This window comes from Staurois parvus, unplaced genomic scaffold (genome assembly GCF_062004578.1).
Source record: "Staurois parvus isolate SC_StPar_1 unplaced genomic scaffold, SC_StPar_1.0 ptg000087l, whole genome shotgun sequence".
Lineage (NCBI taxonomy): Eukaryota > Metazoa > Chordata > Amphibia > Anura > Ranidae > Staurois > Staurois parvus.
This window is the reverse complement of record NW_028317883.1, coordinates 6,273,565-6,294,752: the sequence shown is the minus strand read 5'-3', so window position 1 is coordinate 6,294,752 and position 21,188 is coordinate 6,273,565. Positions and strand designations below refer to the sequence as shown.

Here is a 21,188-nt window from a genome sequence, read left to right as displayed (position 1 = left end):
GTTTAAGGTGGTTTACTTTTAACATTTGCTATTATTACAAAAGTATAGAACTGAGAATTTTAAATAAGTTCACCTTAAAAAAATAAACAAATGCACATCTTTTTGCAGGGAAAAAACTGTATTTATTATTTTTTGTTATTAGGAGCCTGCAGAGCAATGCACCAGTGATTAGCATATCTTGGGTGTAATCTCAGGTTCCTGCAGACTGTCAGTTTAGTGCAGACTGTCAGGCAGTTAGTGACAGAAAGCTTCAATTAACTACAAGCCGTCAGCTGCAATGGCTGATGGTCGTTGTAGTCCTCCCATTCACAGAGCTGTAACTGACTGATGCAATGGAAAGGTGCAGCTCCATATGGCCACTTTTTTTTTGAATTGTGACAACAGTGGGTGTGGGGAGAAGATCCCTGGCCCGATGCCACAATGGGGGATCGGGGTGGGTGGGTGATGTTTGTACTGGAGCTGCTGCAACAATAACATGTTACATCCTGAATAGCATGTTACAAAAGATGATCTTATCCTTTAAAACAAAGGGTGATGGTACAAACATACACTGAGAGCAGCTAAACACCATCTCCACTCTTTTCTACCTCCAGCACTGAGACCCTTTTGTGCGTTTGTGGTTACATTTTTAAAGCAGGTGCATCCCACAGATGCGGAGTGCCAGGTAGGAATACGCTGCAATATTGGCATAAGGCAGGCTCTAATATCTGCTTAACCTACGTCTGAGCCTCTCACGGAATGTAACAAGGCAAATACAGGGGAACTACTGTTATATGCATTTAAATTGAAGGGCAACTCATGTTTTATTGAATAATTTATATTTTTTTTGCCCAATACTTTCAATTTTTCAACTTCCTGTATAAATTTAGTATGCATTTAAAGCACAATTCCAGGAAACCCAAAAATGTTCGTCTGCAGTGGGACCACACTGCGGAAGTTGTCTGCTCATTTAGTCTAAGGCAGGGGTGTCAAACTGGTGGCCCTCCAGCTGTTGCAAAACTACAAGTCCCATCATGCCTCTACCTTTGGAAGTCATACTTGTAACTGTCAATCTTGCAATGCCTCATGGGACTTGTAGTCTGGCAACAGCTGGAGGGCCACCAGTTTGACACCTGTGGTCTAAGGGAACAGTGAAAGCATTTTTACTTACCTGATCCTCCACTCCCTCAGCACATGGCAATCCATGCTCCGGCAGTGGACTGTTTCTCAGCATTCTCTCTCTCCAGTGCAAGGTTATGGACCCTGCATTAGTCTTTGATGGCAGCAGAAGACCTTAGACCCGCGAAGCAAGGGGGTGGAGAGGCTGCAGGGCCTGGCCTAGCAGCACAGAGGAGCATGCAGGATCAGATAAATAAATCCGCTTTTCCACATTTCCTAGACAGGAATGGGCAGTTAAATCCTGCAGAGCAGGCAAAGCCACCCTGCAATGGAGAATTTTTAGGTTTCCCGATGTTCAACTTTAAAAATGTAACATGAAGGCTGGTTACTCAAGATCACGCAACACAGTGGCTAAGTGGGTAGAACTTCTGCCTAGCAGCACCAGGATTGTTGGTACGAATCCCAACCATGGCACTTCTTGCCTGGAGTTTGCATGTTCTCCCTGTGCTTGCTTGCGTTTCCTCACGGTACTCTGGTTTCCTCCCATACTCCAAAAACATGCTGGTAAGTTAATTGGCTCCTGTCTAAATTGGCCCTAGTATGTGTATGTATAAATGTAAAATAGGGACCTTAGATTGTACGCTCCTTGAGGGTTAGGTATCGATAAGAATGTACAATATATATGTAAAGTGCTACGTAAATTGACGGTGCTATATAAGTGCCTGTAATAATACTACAATCAATAAAACCAAAAGGAACTGCCTACATTTTTTGAACGAAAACCTGCATGTCAAAACTATCGCATGGTTTTCCAGCAAGCTCCCAGTGTGGCAAGGTATGAAATGCTAGTACACCAAATAAAAAAATAAGCTGCACCATGCCCTTGTTTAATGTGCTTTATAATCGACAGCAAATATAATGCTTATTAAATTGCTCACCGCTTTGGGTAAAATGTGTCTGAAAGATGGTAAATAGCATGTTGAAATACACAACAGAGCCAGTCTATAACTGGAAAGAAGCTATATAAAAACTAGTTCATGGACATAACTAATGCTCAAATCTACACAGCAATAATGCTCAAATTTCAGCATCACTACAGATTAAATACACTACAGGGAGTCATTGGCAGGATGTGAACGAAGCTGCACTATATTTTCCAATCTTACTGAACAGAGAGCTATTGAGATTGGTTCACCATTAGTGTTCGGAACAGAACTGCTCTGGGCGCATCACTGAAACTAGAATATTGAAATGGATACTCTATACAGAAAGTTTTCTCTTTGCTTGACTCGATCAGCCTGGTAGATGGTTAAGAAAGTCATGAACACAATCACTATGTGCAAAGGGCAAGCAACCAGAGCAACTAGAGAGCATCCTCTCCCTGACAGAACTACATTAAAAGTAGGTCTAAACCTTAACTGGATGACATTGATTCTAGCCAAATGTGGCTGAACGAGGGAAAATCAATTGATTCCCTATCCAAGCTATGAGGATGAATGGAGAAATCTCCACTGTTGGCTATTGTATTCAGGCAGCCGCGACATCCATGGCTGCCCAATTACCCGAGCAGCAACTGCATCTGCTAGGATGAGGTCACTGTTAGGCTAATCATTTTCCACCAGGTACAGCTGATTTTTAAATCATCAAGCCGTCAGTTGCTGCCTGGGCCACCTGCAGCTTCAATTTCAGGCAATTCAGCAGGAACCACCCAAACTTCGAGACATTTAATACCACCATTAAAAGTGGTTGGAAACCCTTATATATACCCATTGAAGTGACTTGCCTCAGGTGATACACAGAGATTAAACAAATCCTACATAAATTGTACCTGTCAATCTTCAGTTTTCTCTATATCCATTCAAAGTACTGAATGTATAAAGCTTGTCTGAAAGTTCAGAAAAAAGGGGTGGAGAGCTGAAGTTACACTCTTCAGAGCTCAGTGAGGAGAGTTCTGAGAGTTGATTGGATGGAAGAGACACATCCCCCTCCACACAGCTCACAGGAACAGCTGTCAATCCGCAGGAGGTCCCTCTCCTGTCACCATTTTTTCTTGGCGTCAGGAAAACCTGTCAGAAGTGATGCATGCTGATAGTAAAGGAACAAATCAGAGCACAGAAATTACATTTAATGTTCTTAATTGAGACAAGTACACACTATAGAGGGATATGCTTTGTTCATATTTCATGTCTGAGGTTTACAATTATTTGGGGTTGGTTTACTAAACCCTGTTCCAAATTATTATGCAAATTCTATTTAAGTGTCCCAAAGATGAAATATTTTGTTTTTCAGTTTAACTCATGGATGGCATTGTGTGTCAGGGCTCTTTTGATCACTGAAAACAATCTCGGGCACCTGTGATAATTAGATTGGTAGGTGAGCCCAATTTAAGGAAAAACTACTAAAGGAGGTTGTTCCACATTATTAAGCAGAGCACCATTTTCAAGCAATATGGGGAAGAAAAAGGATCTCTCTGCTGCCGAAAAGAGTGCAATAGTTCAGTGCCTTGGACGAGGTATGAAAACATTAGATATTTCACAAAAATGTAAGCGTGATCATCGCACTATTAAGAGATTTGTGGCTGATTCAGAGCACAGACGGGTTTGTGCAGATAAAGGCACATTGAGGAAGATTTCTGCCAGATCCATGCATCAGATCAAGAGAGCAGCTGCTAAAATACCATAACATAGCAGCAAACAGATATTTGAAGCTGCTGGTGCCTCTGGAGTCCCACGGAGATCAAGGTGTAGAGTCCTCCAGAGTCTTGCAACTGTGCATAAACCTTCTATTCGGCCACCACTAATCAATTCTCACAAGCAGAAACGGCTTCATTGGGCAGAAAAATACATGAATACTAATTTGCAAACAGTCCTGTTCACTGATGAGTGCCGTGCAACCCTGGATGGTCCAGATGGATGGAGTAGTGGATGGTTGGTGGACGGCCACCCTGTTCCAACAAGGCTGCGACATCAGCAAGGCGGTGGTGGAGTCATGTTTTGGGCCGGAATTATGGGAACAGAGCTGGTCGGCCCCTTTAGGGTCCCCAAAGGTGTAAAGATGACCTCTGCAAAGTATGTGGAGTTTATGACTTACCACTTTCTTCCCTGGTACAGAAGGAAGAACTATGCTTTCCGTAAAAAAATTATCTTCATGCATGACAATGCACCATCTCATGCTGCAAAGAATACCTCTGCATCAATGGCTGCTATGGGGATAAAAGGAGAAAAAGTCATGGTGTGGCCTCCATCCTCCCCTGACCTCAATCCTAGAACCTTTGGAGCATCCTCAAGCAAAAGATCTATGAGAGTGGGAGGCAGTTTATATCCAAACAGCAGCTCTGGGAGGCTATTCTGACATCTTGCAAACAAATTCAAGCAGAAACTGTCCAAAAACTCACAAGTTCAATGGATGCAAGACTTGTGAAGCTGCTATCAAATAAGGGGTCCTATGTTACAATGTAACGTGACCTGTTAAAATGTTTAAAAAGTTAAAATGTTGTTAAAAGTTTGATTGAAATAGCTTTTGATTTCAGTAAATATGCTGCAAACACAACAAATGACAATTTTCAGTTCTTTACAACCTATAAAGTGTTTTGAAACTTACTGTGCGTAATAATTTGGAACAGTGCATTGTAAGTTTTTATGTTTAAAAAAAAATCCTGTTATCATTAGGAGGTTTGTTCAATAAAATTTGAATTGTACTCTTAATAGTTGATAACATGAGAATTATGCTGACTGTTATTTACATCAATTATTTAGGTAAATGAGGAAAAAATTTCATTTGCATAATAATTTGGAACAGGGTGTAAACTGGAGAGTGCAAAATCTGGTGCAGCTCTGCACAGAAACCAATCAGCTTCCATGTTTTATTGTCAAAGCTTCATTGAACAAGCGGAAGTTAGAAACTGATTGGCTACCATGAAGAGCTGCACCAAATTTTCTACTCTCCAGTTTTAGTAAACCAAACTCAATGTGACAACAACAAAGCCATTTTTTATCATATTTGCAGCCACTTCTTGTCTACAGATATGCACTACAGTAATGGCTGCAAGGCATTGCTTAGGTTTAGCTTCCCAATAGCAGAACACGCTGCACAATGAACACATGTAAGCTGGCCATAGATGGATCAAATCTTGTCCAGTTCAGCAGGGACCGGCAGAGATTCTATCCACCTATGGGCAGGCTGGTTGTCCTAATGCTGACCCATCAGTCAACTTCAGTACATCCAGCTCGTCAGGTTTTTTTTTTCACCGGATTACTTCCAGTGGCTATAGCTCCCAGCAGTGATTATTGTGTTCTGCCGGCCAAGAAGGCTCCTACAGTACTGCTGCAGGAAGGACTTTCACCCATGGCAGAAGGAAAGAAAATTGCATAATATATGAGCTGCTTTAGGGTCATCATTGGATGCTTGTGCAACAGCGTAAGGCAAGAGAGCAACTAAGAGATAGAACAGGCATTGTCACCCTATACCAGGAATGTCTAGAGCAGTGTTTCTCAACCTTTTTTCAGTCAAGGCACACTTTAAAATTATGGATAGTCCTGATGCACCCCATGCTAAAATGTGAAAAAGAAAAAACTATTCTAATAGTTCTATAAAATGCATCAACATCCACACACATAGGACCCCAAATGTTAGAGGTGATTTATTCTTCTAAAGAAAATACACTTTTGCACACTGGTACTGACTAGTATTCCAGTGTTTCTCTTCCTCAGTTTTTCTCCATCACTGAGCTAATGTGACCCCAGCGCTGACAGAGGGGCAGGGGAGGGGCAAACAAGGATGCTGTGCAGACAACCAACATCCTCATCAACTGATGATGTCATTGGTTGTCAGGATGCCGGTGACTAGAAGGTCCTAAAAGTGCACAATGAAAACCCATGGCTTTGTGTAACTAAACATCAGGCTTGTTCCACCCACTGGCTTGTATACAAGTTTTGGGCAATTGTTAGATATTTTGCCAAGGCACCCCTGAAGAAACCTCAAGGCACCCCAGGATGCCTGGGCAGGCTGGTCTAGAGGTCCTTTATGGCAGGATCTAAGGGTATTATTATACTCAAAACTGCACTTTAAAAGCTTGAACATTTCTTCTGAAATGACATTGCTATGTCAGAGATTGTAAAGATTTGGTTTGCATGTACTTTTCTCAGTGTTAATGTACAATGCTATGAATGACAGTCCTTTACACTGCTTTATTACACAAGCCCTATTTTCTAAATATGAAAACGTTGAAAATCTTCTCCTTATAATCTACAGACCTCCGTTTAAAAGGCAATAAAATGTAGTGTAGAGTAAAAGCTATTAATAGACACTGGCCTTTACATCCAAGCTTGACATCCCTACAGAAGTGACGGGCAACATCCAGATCTCCAGCTGGGCAATCTGATTTGGAAAAAGACTGAGCATAAACTGTGCCCTATAATTTCTTCTTCAATCCTTTTTTTTGTACAGGGAAACCAGGCTGGATTTTATTTGATGCACCCCAACACATTTATCGCCAAATGCACATTTTATTCACCTATCTATAATTAGTATCTTATCTGAGAATCAAAGCATGATAGTCATGCCAAGGGTGGGGGTTTTATCTGTTTCTACCAAACAAAAGAGATATTTGATAAGGTTTTCTTCTCTTTTTTGTGCATCTTATGGATGGAAATAGAACAATTCGATCAAAAATATAATAAGAGAAATGACCCCTCCAGACATAAAGAGAAGTAACTTTTATATATTTACAGCTGGAAAAACAAGGATACATTGGCCTCTTCTGCACATCCCACAACATATTGAACACTGGAGGTGCAGCTTATTCTTTCCGATATGATGGCAGACATATAAACACATCATGTCAGAACTGATAGATTCATGAGACTATATCATGATAATGAGGTGCAAGTAGCAGTAATCCAATTAGCTTTCAATTTACTACAATCAGTGCAATGAATGATCATTTCTGATTGGTAGAGATCACTGCCCCTGTTTTTTTCCCCAACAGTAGTCAATTGATGACATAGATTACATACTCCATCTTACAAAAAAAAAAAATACTGGAAAACAATCATTTGATACAAGGAAAGAGACAGTTCTGGTTAAATTTAAAGAATATGTAAACTCAACATTTCATACTACTGATATGTGCCTGCTGTACCATGTACTTATACGAAAAAGTATCCTGTTCTCTTTGTATTGCTTCCTATGTGTGAAATCCCGGGTGTTCCTGCCAGTCCCTCTGCTTTCCTATTAAAAACTGACCACACAAGGCATGAAAGCACAGCATGGCCAGTTCTCTAGCTGTGCTGGGAACTCCGTATGCTCTCCTTCAATGGTCAGACTTCTGACACCCCCAGTGCACAGTCATTCACTGGGAAGATCATTGTGTTGCTGTCTCTCCTCCCCTAGCTCTTAGGCAGCTGAGAACAGAGGGTATGTGATCACTTATAAAAAAAATGGGTATATAATGTTTTTTATATCTATACACAACTGTTTTGCATTTCATTTCTATTTTAAACTGAATGGGTTGTTTTACAAAGTGAAATCACTTTAATTATATTTTATGATAGGACACATCATTGCTTTTACATAAAGACAACTGTTTGTTATTTGTACACTTGATTTTGAAAAAATAGGATTCATCCATGAAAACAATAGTTATATAAAGCATTCCCATTGCCATGCGTGGCCACCTTTACTGAATAAGGCCTGATTCACATGGGCTTTAGTTGTACAAGAGCAGTGTGAACAGAAAGCTTTTACAAAGCATTTGCAGAGCTTTCAGCAAACATTGATAAAGCTTTTAAGTACCATTCATTTCCAACACAGATAATAATGGGAATGCTGATTGCTACATAAAACAAGCTGCTAGCAGGCTTCATCGCTACTTGAATCTTGCAAGTGTATGAGGATCACCACTTTGTCTAACCAGCTCATGCATTCAAATGATAAGGAGTTCTTCAGCCTACATGTCTCCTGTAAACCACACCTCTGACGCATTCAGGGTTTAGCCATAGGGTTCCTATAACTAAGGGGGGGGGGTGTCAGGGGGTGTGGTTTAGCAGAGACATGTAGGTTGATGCCGTTCCTTATCTTTTCACTGCTCAAGTTGGTTGGATAGTGCAGCAATCCTCATACACGTGCATGGTTTACTTTCAGGATCAGTATATGGCTAGGCCAGCACCTTGCTTTCTTGTGGACCCATGCTCTCTCTTGCTTTGAGTGGTGCAACAAGTATTGTTAATCTGGTCCCAGTGACTACTTGTAGCTTGTTGAAATCCTGCTGCTAGCTTGTATAAAGTGACAATGAGCACTCCCATTGGGATCTGTGTATAACATTTCCAAACAGGGGCTGAAGGGTGCTTTAAAGCAGTATTAAACCCAAAAGCAAACATTTATTATACTGCAGCTTATCAATTCTTGGATGTGATGGCTGCATTAATTTCTGGTTTTTTTAGGATTTCTTGCTTCTATTTTCATCTGGCGATCCAACCAACAAGTTTGTTTTGCAGAAAGTCAAGCTCTCCAGCAAAATGTATCAGTTTACATGGATGCGACAATCCTATTACCATTGGCAGAGGTGATCAAATTTATCAGCTTTTATTTATGCATGTAAAACCTTTAAACCAAAAGAAAAAAAAAAAAAAAGCCGTTTGCTGTAACTGATTATAAAGTATGAGCTGGAGTTTGGTTTCAATTTTGTAGTATACTAAAATCTGCTAATACATTTAACACTCCCCTCCCCCCAAACTGACAAGGGTGCCGTCAGCTGTGCCTTCTGTGCTAATTGCTCCAGAGTTGTGTCTCACTAATACAGGAGGTGTATTACTGCCTGATCACCAGGTGAAGACAGAGGAAGAAAAGCCAAAGAAAAGAAAACTGATGCAACCACAACATGAAAAAAGTATTCATACCCCTTGAAATTTTCCACATTTTGTCAAGTTACAACCAAAACGTAAATGTATTTTCTTGGGATTTTATGTGATAGACCAAAACAAAGTGGTACACAATTGTGAAGTGGAAGGAAAATGATAAATGGTTTTCAAAATGTTTTACAAATAAATACGTGAAAAGTGTGGTGTGCATTTGCATTCAGCCCCCCCGAGTCAATACTTTGCAGAACCACCTTTTGCTGCAAATACAGCTTTTTGGGGATGTCTCTACCAGCTTTGCACATCTAGAGAGGGACATTTTTGCCCATTCTTCTTTGCAAAATAGCTCAAGCTCTGTCAGATTGGAATGAGGGTGTCTGTGAACAGCAGTTTTCAAGTCTTGCCACATATTCTCAATTGGATTTAGGTCTGGACTATTACTGGGACATTCTAACACATAAATATGCTTTGAGCTAAACCATTCCATTGTAGCTCTGGCTGTATGTTTGGGGTCGTTGTCCTGGAAGCTGAACCTCCACCCCAGTCTCAAGTCTTTTGCAGATTCTAATAGGTTTTCTTCTAAGATTGCCCTGTATTTGGCTCCATCCATCTTCCCATCAACTTTGACCAGCTTCCCTGTCCCTGCTGAAGAAAAGCATCCCCACAACGTGATGTTGCCACCAACATGTTTCAAAGTGCGTATGGTGTGTTCAGTGTGATGTGCAGTGTTAGTTTTCCACCACACACAGTTTTGCTATTATTATACAGGATTTACATAGCGCCAACAGTTTGCTCAGCGCTTTACAATATAACGAAGACAATACAGCAACAATACAAGAGGGATATTTTAGGCCAAAAAGTTCCATTTTGGTCTCATCTGACCAGAGCACCTTCTTCCACATGTTTGCTGTGTCCCCTACACGGCATCTTCAAACTGCAAACGGGACTTCTTATGGCTTTCTTTCAACAATGGCTTTCTTCTTGCCACTCTTCCATAAAGGCCAGATTTGTGGAGTGCACGACTAATAGTTGTCCTGTGGACAGATTCTCTCCCCTGAGCTGTGGATCTCTGCAGCTCCTCCAGAGTTACCATGGGCCTATTGGCTGCTTCTCGGATTAATGCTCTCCTTGCCCGGCCTGTCAGTTTAGGTGGAAGGCCATGTCTTGGTAGGTTTGCAGTTGTGCCATATGATTGGAAGGCAATTGGTTCCACTAGATTTTAGTTAGGGGTATCAGAGTAAAGGGGGCTGAAAACAAATGCACGTCACAATTTTCAGATATTAATTTGTAAAAAATAATATCTGAAAATTGTGACCATTTATCATTCTCCTTCCACTTCCAAATTATGTGCCACTTTGTGTTGGTCTATCACATAAAATCCCAATAAAATAAATTTACGTTTTTTGTTGTAACATGACAAAATGTGGAAAATTTCAAGGGTTATGAATACTTTTTCAAGGCACTGTATGTTATAATTTTTGATTTTGAGTTTGATATCGGTTTTAAAGGTTTCAAGAAAACAGCTTGAAGCTTGGCAAAAGCTTGCTAAAAGTTTCATAAACGTTCCCACAAGGTACATGAGAAACAGGCCTAAGTCTATGCACATTTTAGTTAAAGGTTAACTCCAGGCAGAGAGAAAAAAATAGAAGCAGCAGACTAATGAGTTTGTCTCCGGCACTCTGCTCTCTACTCCATTCAGCAAGCTCTTTTGTACGTCAGGACAGCTGATTGACTCTGTGAACCCCTCCAGTCCCACACTGAGTAATACTATACAGGGACTGCACAAGGCTGATAGACCAAGTTGAATTCAGCTGTAAGCTATCCTCATATATACATATGAAAGTATCAGTTAATACAGAGCCACATTAATCAGTCTTTTTTTTTTTTTGATCAGCCTGGAGTTTCATACTAAGGTAGAAAACCTGTGGAGAGCACGCAGTAAAACGAGGCGCCCGTCTGCCTGCCTTCTCCTCTACTGCCATCTGCTTTGTGGAGAGATGAGAGCATGGCTGAGAATCTGGCTGTATGGACTTTGTCACAACATGCTCCAGTAAAGGATATACTTTCTATTGTTATATACACAGCAGGGAAGTTAACATGCCACTGATAATGTCTTATAAGCCCAGACTTTAGAAGTTACTAGCACCTCCTGACAAAAGACCATTTGATGGCCAGTTAGGTTAGTTTTTTGAGCTCCCAGTGCAGATCAATATGCAGTTTCTAACAAATGAATAATAAAGGGTAAAACTTTCATATATACAGATGGAGGCAGCCATATGTGCTCTCCAAGGCTGGCCATAGACTGTCAGATCTCTCACTAAAAAAGCGATTGACGATAATATCTAATCATCCTGGCTCCAACAGCTTCAGCACTGCTGGACCCCAGCATGTCTCTTTTATCCAGCTTGGCAGAGGTTATGACGCAGCACAGTAGAAAGAGAGAGATCATTCACTGGAAGCATAAAATATTCAATAACAATGAACACTTACGTTAATTAAATCGTTCTTAAAATTATACTGTCACCTTAAATCTGCCCTTAGACTTCAGAAGTGGTCATCTGTGCAGGCACGATCTGGCCTCCGTCTCGGCAAGCTGTCTGCGGAGTCATGCACAGGGCTCTATAAATGGCTCCAACCTTACAAGTTTATGTAACTTAGGGACAGGGGCTGCTCCTCATCTGTCTGATCAGCCACATTGAAAGAGTCAGATAAAGCTTGGCACAGCCATAAAATAACTGGTGCTTTATCTGGCAGACTTAGAGGTATAGTCCAAAGAAAAAAAAAATCAATGCACCCAGATTAATTGGAAAAAAAAAAAAAGTGCATTTATTTTTTTTTGCATTGAAGCTTGCAAAACATTGCAACCGTGATCAGTGGATCATAGGTGCACTGCTCTGGCTCCTGCAGCTGCAGGTCTGTAGTAAGGTATAGACCAGGGGTCCTCAAACTTTTTAAACAGGGGGCCAGTTCACTGTCCCTCAGACCGTTGGAGGGCCGGACTATAGTTTAAAAAAAAAAACAATGGTCATCTCCTGTACTGTGTCCGCATTTGTTCAGAGACTGCGGACATACAACGGCGGTGGGAATACTGGGCCGGACGCTCTATAAGACGCACAGACATTTCCCCCCCAAGTGTGTCTTATGGAGCGAAATAGTGTCCCATCATTGGTGTCAGTGGGAGGAATAGTGCCCCATCATTGGTGTCAGTGGGAGGAATAGTGCCCCATCATTGGTGTCAGTGGGAGGAATAGTGTCCCATCATTGGTGTCAGTGGGAGGAATAGTGTCCCATCATTGGTGTCAGTGGGAGGAATAGTGTCCCATCGTTGGTATCAGTGGGAGGAATAGTTCCCCATCACTGGTGTCAGTGGGAGGAATAGTGCCACATCATTGGTGTCAGTGGGAGGAATAGTGCCACATCATTGGTGTCAGTGGGAGGAATAGTGTCCCATCGTTGGTATCAGTGGGAGGAATAGTTCCCCATCACTGGTGTCAGTGGGAGGAATAGTGCCACATCATTGGTGTCAGTTGGAGGAATAGTGTCCCATCGTTGGTATCAGTGGGAGGAATAGTGCCCCATCACTGGTGTCAGTGGGAGGAATAGTGCCACATCATTGGTGTCAGTGGGAGGAATCGTGCCCCATCATTGGTGGCAGTGGGAGGAATAGTGCTCCATCATTGGTATCAGTGGGAGGAATAGTGCCCCATCATTGGTATCAGTGGGAGGAATAGTGCCCCATCATTGGTGTCAGTCAGAGGAATAGTACGTCGTTGGTGCCAGTGGGGGGGGGGGGGGGTGGAATAGTGCCCCATTGTTGGTGCCAGTGGGGGGGGTGGAATAGTGCCCCATCGTTGGTGCCAGTGGGGGGGTGGAATAGTGCCCCATCGTTGGTGCCAGTGGGGGGGGGGGTGGAATATTGCCCCATCGTTGGTGCCAGTGGGGGGGGAATAGTGCCCCATCGTTGGTGCCAGTGGGGGGAGGAATAGTGCCCCATCGTTGGTGCCAGTGGGGGGAATAGTGCCCCATCATTATTATCAGTGACACCAATGATGGGCACTATTCCTCCCACTGACAGCAATGACACTTAACTAGCCGACCCCTATTCCAGCATGGTGCTGCTGCAGCCAGCATACCTGGTTGCAGCAGTACCATCTGCACGGCACACTTACTGGGCGGTCAGCTGTCCTCCTTCCTTCACCTTGGCCTTTCCCTCCCTTGATTTTCGTGGGGCCGCTCGGCTCCGCCTCCTCACCGGTGATTTCCTGAGCTACAGTACTGGCGCCCAATCACCGGTGAGGAGGCGGAGCCGAGCGGCAGCGCGGACATCGGGTGAGGGAGCGGCTGGAGTGAAGGAGCTGCAAATCCTGGACTGGATCGTCGTGGGACTGGGACCGGAGCCAGGTAAGAGACAGCAGCCCCCTGCCCGCCCCTGTACTTAGTGTCCCCTGCCGGCGGGCCAGATGAATGTGCTCGGCGGGCCGCATGTGGCCCGCGGGCCATAGTTTGAGGACCCCTGGTATAGACCTTCTATTATGAAGCTTGAGGAAGTATCAATGGACTACAAGTGCGGTGACACCACGTCCTACGTCGTTGAGAACTACAAGTCATTGTGATGGATAAGAATTGTTTTTTTTTTTTCTTTCCATTCACTGATTCTTGTTAATGAGACAATATGGATGGGCAAGGGGCAAAGCTACGCACAGCCGCACCAAATTCAAATAATGACAGGAGCCAGCGGGGAGGAGAACCCCTGGATTCTGGAAGGAGGAAGAGGGGTTGAGGGTGGATGGCTGCAGGCTGTGACCATGTCTCATGTTACACTCTTAATGTACAATGTGTCAATCTACACTTTAAGGACTTATCTTTCAAACTGCTGATGGTTGATGGATGTTTGAAGATTCTGCACTAAATATCAAATGGTTCAAATATCTGAATTTAACCAACTATATGGTGAACATGGGGATATACAGTATATGCCTTAGATTGTACGCCCCTTGAGGGTTAGGGACTGATGTGAATGTATAATATATATATATAAAGTGCTGCGTAAATTGATGGAGCTATATAAGTACCTGAAATAATTAATGCCTTACAATTATAAATATATTTATGCTCAGATCTATGACAACATTCCACTACTGATGGAAACCTAAATATAAATCTTAGATTGTAAGCTCTTACGAGCAGGGCCTTCTGTTTCCTCTTGTATCAAATTGTATTGTAACTGCAATGTCTACCTTTATTTTGTAAAGCGCTGCGCAAACTGTTGGCGCTATATAAATCCTGTATAATAATAATATAAAGGAAAACAAATACTTTATGGAGGAGGTGTTTGTTCACCCTAACTGATCCAACTATTTGATTTTTTACTTATGAGAATAAGACCATTCAGGACATATACAGTATGTGGACTTTAATGTGAACACATCTTTTATGATGCATTAACGTGGGATATCGGTCTTGGATATACAATTTCTGTGGATGGTAAACCTATTTCCTCAAAGTGATCATCACCGAAACAATCTTACCCTCACCAGCGCCCTAACAGTTCATTCAGAACCACAAGCCATCTGCTGTAGTAGCTGACGGTACTTGTAGTCAATTCATTCACAGGAAATGTTGACTGAATGATGTGGCTGTGTGGGCGGAGTTCCGCATGGCTGTGCCATTTTTAAACTGTGACAGTAGTTGCGGGGAAAAGATTCCCCACCCGCTGTCACACTGAGGGGGGGAAATCAGGGGGGGAAATGCAGCAGGAGCTGGAACATGTCACATGTTCTATCCTAAATACAGGTAGAACATGTAACATGTTTCAAAAGGTGAACTTATCCCTTAATATTTATGGGCACCAGCAGACCTCTTTACAGCTGCATAACACATATATGCAGCATACAGGAAGTGTGCTTTGTACCTGGGTGGTGTGTATATACTGTATGTGTTCCTGTGTTTGTGCTGGAAGTGCGCAAAATTGCACGCTCCCAGCACTGAGACTAAGCTGTCAGTGACAGCCCCGGGTCTTGTAGAAACGTTCAGAAGCCGGGAGAACCAGATCCTGATCATGTGATCACTGTGATTGTTGGGAGTAGCCAATCAGAGTCATCAATATTATGTGATTACCCAACCCCGTTCTGTTTCTCCTCTGTAAAGAGGAAAAGATTAATTGCAACTTTTCCTCCTCCTTAGATGAGAAGTCTCAAAAGGAAAAAAAAAAACATAAGTATATCAGGCTTAATCTAGTTTAGTGAAAGTTCATGTCTTAGGAGCTAGGTTAAGATCATTGTGTTTTAGGTAGGAAAAAAAGGTTTTATACTCAGTGTCAATTCGAGTGTTCGTGTCAGTATGTTTAGGAGGTCAAATGAATAATAAAAAAATGTATTATACGGTTACCCTGCTACAGGTACAAAGAACAAAAAACGCACGTGTGGTATATACATTTTTTTAATAATATAACCATTTTGGGCAAGTTTTCATGTCATAATAAAACAAAATCAGAAGATATCTATTACAATTTCCCACCAAATGAAGCTCGATTTGTCTTGGAAAAAAAAACAAAAACAAAAAACAAGGTATAATCCACCTGGATACATAAAGTACAGTGGTTGCGATATGTACAGTTCTACTAACACATGTCAAAGTTAGTTGTAAAATTGGGTCTGGGCACCAAGGTTTGTTTTGACCTTGGTGGTGAAGGGGTTAAACATGAAAGCATTTGGTAATGTAGATATATTGCATAATGAGTGCTAAAGCTGCTGAATACAGACATTTTCTGATGTGCAAATCATACCTTCAATGTCTGACCTTTCTCTGAGGTCTATGTGCACCTTGAGACCTGGCACCATAGAGCTGCACACTCATTACCATTTACCAGTAAACTGTGATGTGTGCAGCTTTAACAATCAGTAGAGAGTCCAAACGTAAGACTAAAAGTTAACCCAATCACACATACACAAATCACAACCAACTGCTTATTCACAAGAAACATGGCCAATCACACACAGGGATGATACCTCATTTTGCTTGACAGTGCATGTAATGAGAGCCTTTCAGTGAAGAATACCACCATTCTATAAATGAATGCCACCACAAAATCAAACTGACATTGCCTGTTACATATCGTTGAATTCTTTGTTCACCTAATATAAATGGACTTAAATTCTGGTTTCTGTCCTTCACTGAGAACTGTCATTGGAATAATTATGAGACCAGCTATTGGGCTGCTGTATAAGCGTCCGAAATAGAAAAACATTTCCCATAATGGCCAGCTTCTCCTTTCCATTTTATTATGACAAAAGCGGTCAATTCCAGGTACAAATAGAACTGTGATTTATATGTACATGTTGCAGCTTTCCCAGTGCTTATAAACAGGACAAACAACAATACAAATCTGTATGTCATAGAAGGCTGCTAATGAAAGCGAGTAATGCTACTGACCTGTATCTTATCACCTGGTGCTCAGTGCCCTGCTGACGTACACCAATCAGCCATAACATTATGACCACTGACAGGTAAAGTGAATAACATTGATTATCTGTTTACAATGGAATCTGAAAGTGGGTGAGATACATAAGGTAGCAAGTAAACGTGTTGTCCCCGAAGTTGATGTGTTGAAAGGAGAAAAAATGGTCAGGAGTAAGAATCTGAGCAACTTTGACAAGAGCCAAATTGTAATTGCTAGACGACTAAGTTAGATCATCTCAAAAACTTCAGCTCTTGTGGGGTGTTCTTAGTCTGCAGTGCTCTGGACCTACTAAAAGTGGAAGTAAAACCAGCTAAAGGGTCATGGGCGGCCAAGGCTTATTGATGTATGTGGGGAGTGAAGGCTGGCCCTTGTAGTCCAATCCAATAGAAGAGATACTGTAGCTCAAATTTGTGAAAAAGGTAATGCCGGTTTCTATACAAAGGCATCAGAACACACAATGCATAGCAATTTGCTGTGTATGGTGCTGCACAACACAGGCTGGTCAAGGTGCCCACGATGACCCCTGTCCACAGCCAAAAATGCCCACAGTGGACACGTAAGCATCAGAACTGGACCACAGAGCAATGGATGAAGGTGGCCTGGTCTGATAAATCATATTTTCTGTGGATGGCTGGGTGTGTGAGCTTACCTAGAGAAGAGATGGCACCAGGATGAACTATGGGAAGAAGGCAAGCCTGTGGAGGAGTAAAAGGATCAGCTACTTATGACTTGATGCCAGATACCACAGTACACCTTCACAGGTCTAGTGGAGTCAATGCCTCAATAGGTCAGGGCTGGTTTGGTGGCAAAAGGGGCACCTACTCAATATTAGGTGGGTGGTCATAATGTTATGGCTGATCAGTGTATGCTTCCACCAAGCTTGTTACACGGATAACACAAACACCACAGATGTAGAGGATTCTAATGGCCTTTGTTTGTCTCACTCCATGCCAGCAGGAAGGTTGCAACACTGTGTCATAGTCTAAGAATGTATTGCAGGATGGTGTGCATTGTATAGTGGCCGTATGCATGGTGCAAAGCATTGCACGGTTTACATTTTTTGTTTTTACCTAACCTCACTGATGTACCATGAAATGACATTCCATTCAAGTCCATGACTTGCAGCATGGTGGGTTGCTGTGTCATGCGATGCCATTCGCTGCATTGCTTAAAAAAGCACCCATATTACATTTTTAAGCAGTGCACCACGCCTTGATGCATTATTATGGTGTGAACAGGACACACAAAAAAATGTTAAGCCTACATTAGCTTGACCAGGTCTACAGACATGTTAGCTTGAAATCACCGTTCGCCTTAGTCGATCCTAGTATGGACGTATACATGTGAAACATTCAGTCAACGCCGCTCCTCGGGTTATGCCCCCCCGATATGTTTCAGCCCACCTACCGGGGCTTAATCTTAGGGGTCAACAAAGATGGTGTAAACGAGCCCCAGAAACCACAGTCACAGCATATTATTCACAATTTACCTGGGTTTACCAATGGCTCTGCAGATCAATTCCAGAGCTTCTCCTTCCCTTGTCAGACCCTGTGGATAATTCACTGACACCATCACCACTGGTTTATCTGCAGCAAAATAAAAAGGCAAAATTATGACTTCATTTTCTAGTCTCAATAATTATGGATAAATCAAGCTGCAAGACATATTTTGTTATCAAACTTAAAGCCGATTGTCAGGCAAACCAAAAAGTACACCAGTGAAAGACATAAATGGAAGCGGTTTTACCTGCCAAACGATGTGTTTGTCCATCCTGTTCTCTGATAAAAAGGACTGTTGACATGAATTTTCTTTTTCAACAGGTAAGAAACACACTTATAGGTCATCTACCTACCCCCAGCCTGTGATAGGACAATAAGAAAGAAGTAGTAGACTGATCATGTCACTTCTCTGCCCTCACCTCCTCTCAGCGTGTTCCTTGCACATGTAAAACTGGACACCCAACAGGCCCTAAGCACTGCCTTTGCTTCATCCAATTTGAGAGTTGCTGTACAGGGGATTATAAAAGACTGATACAAGGAAGGATTGGGCTGGGGGAACATTTGCCTCCCAGGATAGTACTAAGAGGATATGTTGGGCTAGTGGCCCTGAGTAGAGATACTTTGGCATTTGGACATCTGTCAGAGCATAACCCACAATCAGGGACAGATAGGAATTATCTAGCTACCAGTTCCCTGCAAAGACCTGTGATCCGAGCAGAAAAAATAGCTTCACCACTGACATTCTTTGTGGCTCTGAGATGCCATGTGACTGAATGCTAAGGGCCCTAAAGGAAGTTTATGCTACAAAATATGACACACAAAAAGGTGTGTTACGATAAACCAAGTTCTTTAGAAACACACTTTCCACCATGACCATCAGACGTAAGGAGACAGGGCCAAAAAGTTTAACGCTCCTTCGCTAAATCTTCAACTCTACAGTATTATAGAAAGTAGCACAACTGCGTGCCCGGGCACTGCAATTTTGTAATGTACGGTCTCAAAGGTCCTCCGTGCTGTAGTTAAGGGGAAGACTGTCCACAACTACACCACCAGTATAGATGGACTTGAGCGCACACACACAACAAACATGTAGTCCATTTTTAATGATTATGTCACATGAAGCAGGAAACGACTGAAAGAAATATTCTTGCACTTGTTTTTCTCCCTGCAATAGATTGCTCCTAATGCCGAAAGCTCAATTTTAGTGTAAATCAGCTAAATGCATTATAGGTGCATCAAAAGCTTGTCATTTGTCATGCTGTGGAGAAAGAGTTGTGCCATCTGTGTGGAAGCAGTGGTCTCTTTGCACAGATCTGACAGGTCTTCTTATGAGCCAAAGCTAGAGCTCTCCAACCATCATTAAAGGAGAAGCCAAAGCTTTTTTACTTCTCTATTAGGCAAGAGTTTTGTGGACTTTAGTTCTAGTTCTGCTTCATCCAGGAATGTGTAGGACCTCTTCAGAGAGACAACTGCTTCCACACTGAGCAGAGGTCCTTCTCTACTGCTCGGCAGGGGGCATCAGAGTCTAGATGATTTTTAAAGTTCACCTTTTGAACAGGTTACATGTTCCACCCGTTTCTAGGGTGGAACATGCAAGATGTTCCAGCATTTGCACCCCACATCCCCGATCCCCCCTCCCTGTGACAGCGGGCAGGGGATCTTCTCCCCATACCTACTGTCTCAATTTAAAAGCAGTGCAGCCATGTGGGGCTCTGCCGTCATTCATTCATTCACAGTTTCCTGTGAATTAATAGCCTACAATAGCTGGCAGCTTGTAGTTCTCTATGAACTACAAGGGCACTGGTGAACGCTCTGGTAGTGTATTGACAAGAAGTATGGGCAGACAGCTATCCTGGGAGTCTGCAAGAGCCTGATATTGCACCAGTGATCTGCTGATTGCAGGTGCAATGCTCTGCAGACTCCTTAGAAAAGAAATAAGAAATACACTTTTTTTACTCGCAAAAAGATGTGCATTTTTAATTTTTTTGACAAAGTGAACTTATCCTTTAAAGACAAAAAATTGTGAGACTTTGAATACCTTTTGTTTTCATGCTCCTTTAATATACTTAGCTGATTTTGAACTGGCCCTTAACATACATACAAAAATTGATATCTGCAAAATCCTGTGCAGCGCTTTAAATGGCAATCCTGAGGCTGCTACTAGCAATGAACCACAAATAAATGTGTATTGATATAAAAAATTTAATTAAAAAAAATTTAAATTAAATGTGCTGCTCTGCCGTGCTATCATTGTAGAAGTCTGGAGGTGCTGCTAATGTAGTGTTGTAAAATACTACAATGCACCTCCCTAATCAATATGTGTTCTAATGTGTTCCATTTCCTATTGTGTGTGTATGAATAATAAAAAAAGTGAACTTTTAAGTGAACATACCTAATAATAGGTACTATAATACACCTCCTTCTATAGGGGTTATACCTCTAATAAAGTATTGTTACGTATAGTGATTTGTGTATACAAATACCCTTAAACTATGAAAATTGTATAAAAATAAGCAACATTGGTGACAAGGACTACAAAACACCTCCCCCTAAGTAGATATGCACCTGGTGCACAGTGTTGTGAACACTTGCGCGCAAACCTCCTAGTGCAAACAAGCTTAAAGAGCCTAAAAACATACAAATTCAAATGTGCAGATCAATTCATGAAAATAATAATCATCTGCTGCGACTTCCACCAATGTCTCCGCTATGCTTCCAAATTTTTTATACATCCAAAAAAGTTATATTATGTATAAAAGGCTGATAAAGAGTCTAATAATGGTCCTGTTCCTTGACGCATGCAGAAGTAAACAAGTTCTGAAAGATTTTGCTGTGTACTAATGACAACTTCAGTTTCTCATGTATCAGATGCCTGAGTGCAGTGTCTGTAAATTCTGCAGGAAACCTTTTGCCAAAACGAAATGGCAGCGATTGTTATTACACGAGAGTATGTTAGGGTCACTTATCATATGTAACGGTTGCAGCTGCTAAATAAACAGCCAAGTTATCATCACCAGCAGGCCACTGCTAGTTATAATGATGTATTGAGCGCTCTTAATAAAACATGCTGAAAAGTGACACGAGGGACTAGTATGGGAAGTAAGAAATAGAGTTATGAATCACACTGGAGCTCTTATTGGCTTTGACATATGTTCGCATTCATAAATAATACTGCTGGGGCACACCACAAATTAGCAGAAGTGTGATGTGTGATATATATAGAGCAGAGGTGCAAAGAGATTACATGTGAAGGTAATAATTAATCCATAAAAATCACTA

General features: G+C 41.9%; 1 protein-coding gene across 7 annotated transcripts in view; it reads right to left on the bottom strand.

Moving 5' to 3' along the window:
* CADM1 (cell adhesion molecule 1) overlaps positions 1 to 21,188 on the bottom strand; it is a 535,014-nt gene that overhangs the window by 151,632 nt on the left and 362,194 nt on the right. For all 7 annotated transcript variants that reach the window (XM_089670164.1, XM_089670158.1, XM_089670161.1 and 4 more), the window contains one exon: positions 17,900 to 17,996. In XM_089670164.1, coding sequence (XP_089526290.1) covers positions 17,900 to 17,996 — 97 coding nt within the window. The remainder of the gene's footprint in view (positions 1 to 17,899; positions 17,997 to 21,188) is intronic.